We start from the raw sequence: 4,738 nt of genomic DNA, 5'->3' as shown, positions 1-4,738 counted from the left end.
AAGAGAAGAATGGAGTTATGGAGGGTAGTGGAATCCCCAATACTGCCATTCAAAAAAATCAGGATATCATCAACAAATAATAGATGGGTGAGGTAGAAATTATCCGCAAGTTTAATGCCAGATAAATGATGCCTGTCACGGGCAGATGAGATAACTCTACTTAAACCTTCCATAATAAGTAAAAACAGCAGAGGTGAGAGCGGACAACCCTGTCTGAGTCCTCTCTCAGAAGTAAAGAACGAGGTAGCTTCCCCATTAAGTAATACACTATAGGATACATCAGTGATGCAGCTCATAGTCCATTTGATGAAGTCATAGGGGAACCCCAGATGAGTGAGCAGCAGCCTTAAGTATAACCAGTTAGTTCTGTCAAATGCCTTGGACAAATCCACTTTAAGGATCATTCCTTTTTGTTTTTTGATCTGCAAGGTGTGCATGAGTTCTTGGGCAGTGGCTATAGCCTCGTGGATCTGTCTATGGTGAACGAAAGAAAATTGTTCGGAGGATATGTGATGCGAAAGAATAGGCTTGAGGCGATTAGCAATGGTCTTGGCTATGATCTTGTAGAGGCAGTTGCAGAGGGATATGGGCCGGAAGTCATCGAAGGTGCTCGGGCATTTGATTTAGGAATGAGAGCGATGAAGGTGGATTTAATGGCAGAGGATATTCTGCCTCTTCTTCTACTGTCTTCTACTATCTTTAGAAGGTCATTACCCAGGAGTTCAAAGAACGCAAGGTAGAATTCAATGGTCCATCCATCAGGTCCAGGGCTTTTATCTTTTTTGAACCATTTCAGTGTAGCCTCCAATTCTTCCATGGTCACTTCATTCTGTAGTTCCTCAGATTCTTCCTATTCAATGTATCTAGGGAAGAGCTCGGCCACTCTCATGATTTCTAAGATATTAACTTCTACAGGAGCTTTATAAATGCCTCTAAAGTGCTCTGTGGCTAGCCTGGCCAGGTTCCGCTGAGAAGTAACAGGATGCCCTTGATCGTTCTTTAAATCCCAGATGGTATTGATAACTTTCCGACCATTAGCAAACTTGTGATAAAATTTAGTATTAGCATCTCCTTCCGTGAGCCAAATAGCTCTGCTTCTAAGTCTCCAGCTTTCTTCCCTTTCTCTTAGGATTTGAGAGCGTTTTGCAATAAGAGAGGTGTAATTCTCCTTGCTTTCAGGGGAGAGGAAAGTCCCATTTGACGATTCTTCAAATTCGGCAATGACCCTTTCAGCCTCTTTTAATGTCTGATTATCTTGTATGCGTTTTTGATGTGCCCAGTTCTTAGTAATCTGCTTGAGTTCTGTAAGTTTCTTGACAAAACCCACTGAGATGTCCTCTCCTTCTCTGATGATATTGGATTGCCAATAATTATGGACCAATTGGATGTAAGAGGGATCCTGGAGCCAGGAGGCACTAAACTTGAAAGGGCTTTTGATTTTGTGGGAGTTGTCTTCTGCTTCTAAGAAAATAGGCCGATGATCTGAGATGCCTCCCGTTCCAACCCATTGACGAACTCTTGGGAGGTTATTAAACAAAGATTCCTTGATAAGAAATCTATCGAGTCTCCTGGCAAGGCTTTGATCTCCACTTCTGTTATTTGACCATGTATATTGAAGTCTAGCAGACGGTATATCCACCCATTGATGATCCTCTAGTAGGCTGGACATCATATCTGTTAGGGAATCGACCTGAGCTAAGTGCCCCCATGACTCACTGAATCCGAGTGAGAAGTTGAGATCCCCTCCAAGAATAATGTTGTCTGCTTGGAAGAGTTCGGATTCAAGTAAGGACCGCCAATAGTTGGCACGGTCAGCGCAAGGGCCATAGACATTGATAATTCTAATGTCCCTTTCTGCAGAATGTGCACTAATGTCAAGTCCAATGAAACCTCTTCCTCCAAAAATATTCCTGACCTCCGCAACTCTGTTATTGACCCCAATGGCCAAGCCCCCTGATCGTCCGGACGCATCCAGTGCATGGAAGGTCCAGTTAGGTAGCCAGGCAGTGAGGGTATGGATGAGGGGTTCGGCTTGACAGAGTGTTTCTTGAAGAAATATAAAATCCATCTGTGATGATAAGAGCAGTCTCTTAAGCGCTAGTTTTTTGGCTAAACTAGCAAACCCCCGGCAATTGAAGGAGAGAAACTTCATGAGGGGAAGGGAGATGGGCCATCCTTCGCTCTAAGGGCCCTGAATATAGTCTGCTGTCGCCCGAGGGCAACTTCTTCATCAGCAGTGTGTCTTGCCTTGGTAATGCGAGAGGGTCGACCACGGGAGTTCTTGAGGGTCATGGGAATGTTAGCCAGGTCGAGGCCAACAGCATCCGGTCCTCTGTCCTTTGTGCGGGGTCGGAGAGAATAACGGGGGGAGGACTGAGTCGAAAGAAAGGATAGGGTTTCCAGAGTCGAAGTGATCCGCGATGGAGGGGCCACAGGTGAAGGGAATGGAAGGGAGCAGATGAGTGAAGTGTGTGTGTGGTAACTCAGGGGGGATGAAGCAGAGGATAAATTAACAGGGATAGAAGCAGAGCCAATATAATTATGAGATGAGATGCCCAATGACATGCAAGTAGTAGGAGATGACGGAGAAGGGATAGAGTTAGACTTACCCTTATGCTCCAATCCCGCTTGATCAGTCGATGGCTGCACAGGTGCTGGCGATGCAGGAAGAGGATCAGAGGGATCCATAGTAGTGTCTGTTGTCTCAGTGATGCTCCGAGGTTCCTCCACATTCTGAGTGTGATCCTGATCCCCATTGGACTGGACAAGTTGCATCTCAGGGGTATTGTCAAGAGGTTTAGAGACTGCTTCTTCCTTGTTAGTCGTCATCGCTCTCCTGAGGAGTGGGCAGTCCCTATATAGGTGGCCCACTTTATGGCACCTGCGACAGCGATATGGGACGCCTTCGTAATCTATGATCTGCTTGCGCTCTGTATCCCTCCACTGAATGGTTATATATTTCAGCAGTCCTCCTCTTGTGTCCAGGTTGATGAGAATCCTGGCATAGGCCATCATACCCGTCTGCTGATAGGATTTATCATAGCCCATGTATGTACCAATGGCATTGCCTATTCTCCTGAATATGTCTTCTGACCAGTAATGAAGTGGAAGCCCTGGAAGTCGTATCCATACCGGTCTGATGCCTATCTGCTCTGTCTCTGGGTCAAATAAAGGAGACATAAAAATAAAATTTGTTTGATGAAATATTTCTGCTGAAACATTGGTTAAAAGGTAAAAATAATAATTATTCAAAGCAATTTAATGCTAGGTAAATGCTCATGGATCGCAATAGTCTCTGCGCCACACGCAGGGGCTAATAAGAGATCTATTTGTTTTAAGATGTCATAAATATGTGAGTTTAGGCTTTTGTGATGTAATATATTTTTTATTTGGTTCCATGCTAGCCAGTGTGGCTATCCATTTAGGGTCAATGGCTAACATCCAGACATTTGATGAATAGCTAGCAGACTCAAAACGTGGACTCTGAAACACATTGTCGGATATTTTGAATCCTATAAAAATATCATTGATAAATAATTGGCTGCTTAGAAAGTAAAGGAGATACAAATGCGAGATTTGTGATCCAGAACCAGTGTTCATACATGGTATGGGCTGCAGGAAATCCCATAGGTGGTGGTCAAGCATTGGGACAGGGTTAAACTTGGAGTGCTGACTTTCCCATAGGAACAACAACTTCGGGCAAGTTTTGGGGGTGCACTGGCTTCTCCACCACCTAAAATAATAAAGAAATAAATTAGAAAAGATGCAACGATCAAAGCAACTACACCACTGGTGACTACAACGGTTTGCTCAATTGCCAAGATTCGGGATAGCCTCTTGCGACACTTGTTGAATATACTGTGAATGGGACAAGAATTACGATTACCATGACATCTCTCTCATTGATGGTTTCAATAACCCCCTCTACATAACTCCCTCCGACACTAGCTGCACAGCACCCACCTGTAGCAACAACATAAATCCCATATTCCCTCCGACACTAGCTACACAACACCCACCTGTAGCAACAACGTAAATCCCATATTCCCTCCGACACTAGCTGCACAACACCCACCTGTAGCAACAACATAAATCCCATATTCCCTCCGATACTAGTTGCACAGCACCCACCTGTAGCAACAAAATAAATCCCATATGCCCCGCAGAATTGAAAGTGACTGATGGATGCAACAGTGCTTGTGTAACTTTCAATTACCCTCATTACTGTTGTGATGGGGACTACCAGAACAACTTCCCTCCTACCGACTATTCCCAAATATTCAAGGATCAATGCCAACGGGCCTACACCTATGCAGAGGGCAATGCTTCAGCACGTTCACCTGTACTTCTGGTGCAAATTACAATATTTTCTTCTGCCCTTGATCATGGAATAAAATCTGTTTCATAAATAAACTCACTTCTATGTAATAACAAATATGTACCATTGTGTTCGCGAAGTTCTATGCCAAAAAGAAAGACACTATTGAAGTGATTGTTACAATCGATATGGAATGATTTAAAAAAAATAAAAATCAACTCAAGTTTATTCAAGTTTATTGGAAGCTAGGTAATATCTATGAATTGAAAAGGGATGAGTACCTTACACCATTGAAATTAGAAGCACATCCATTCCATGCCATTTTAAAAATTCCCATGAAATGTCACACTGATAATATGTATAAGAGGCTTCGTTTGGATCTTTATGGTTTCCCTTAACTTTCTAGCCTACTTTGTTTCT

The 4,738-nt window shown here is 43.4% G+C and overlaps 1 protein-coding gene and 1 pseudogene across 1 annotated transcript; one reads left to right on the top strand and one right to left on the bottom strand.

The window, feature by feature from the left end:
- Nucleotides 1-850: 850 nt before the first annotated feature.
- Nucleotides 851-2,068, bottom strand: LOC149206980 (uncharacterized). The gene has a single exon (XM_089397880.1). It carries the CDS (start codon nucleotides 2,066-2,068, stop codon nucleotides 851-853), a length of 1,218 nt encoding a protein of 405 aa, XP_089254006.1.
- An 806-nt stretch (nucleotides 2,069-2,874) lies between these two features.
- Nucleotides 2,875-4,383, top strand: LOC149206979 (pathogenesis-related 5 protein Cup a 3 pseudogene; annotated as a pseudogene).
- Nucleotides 4,384-4,738: the final 355 nt, after the last annotated feature.

This window comes from Pinus tabuliformis, chromosome 1_2 (genome assembly GCF_031772625.1).
Source record: "Pinus tabuliformis cultivar Carrire ecotype Pingquan chromosome 1_2, CPIR1, whole genome shotgun sequence".
Lineage (NCBI taxonomy): Eukaryota > Viridiplantae > Streptophyta > Pinopsida > Pinales > Pinaceae > Pinus > Pinus tabuliformis.
The sequence above is the reverse complement of the archived record's forward strand: the minus strand, read 5'-3'. Positions and strand labels throughout refer to the sequence as shown.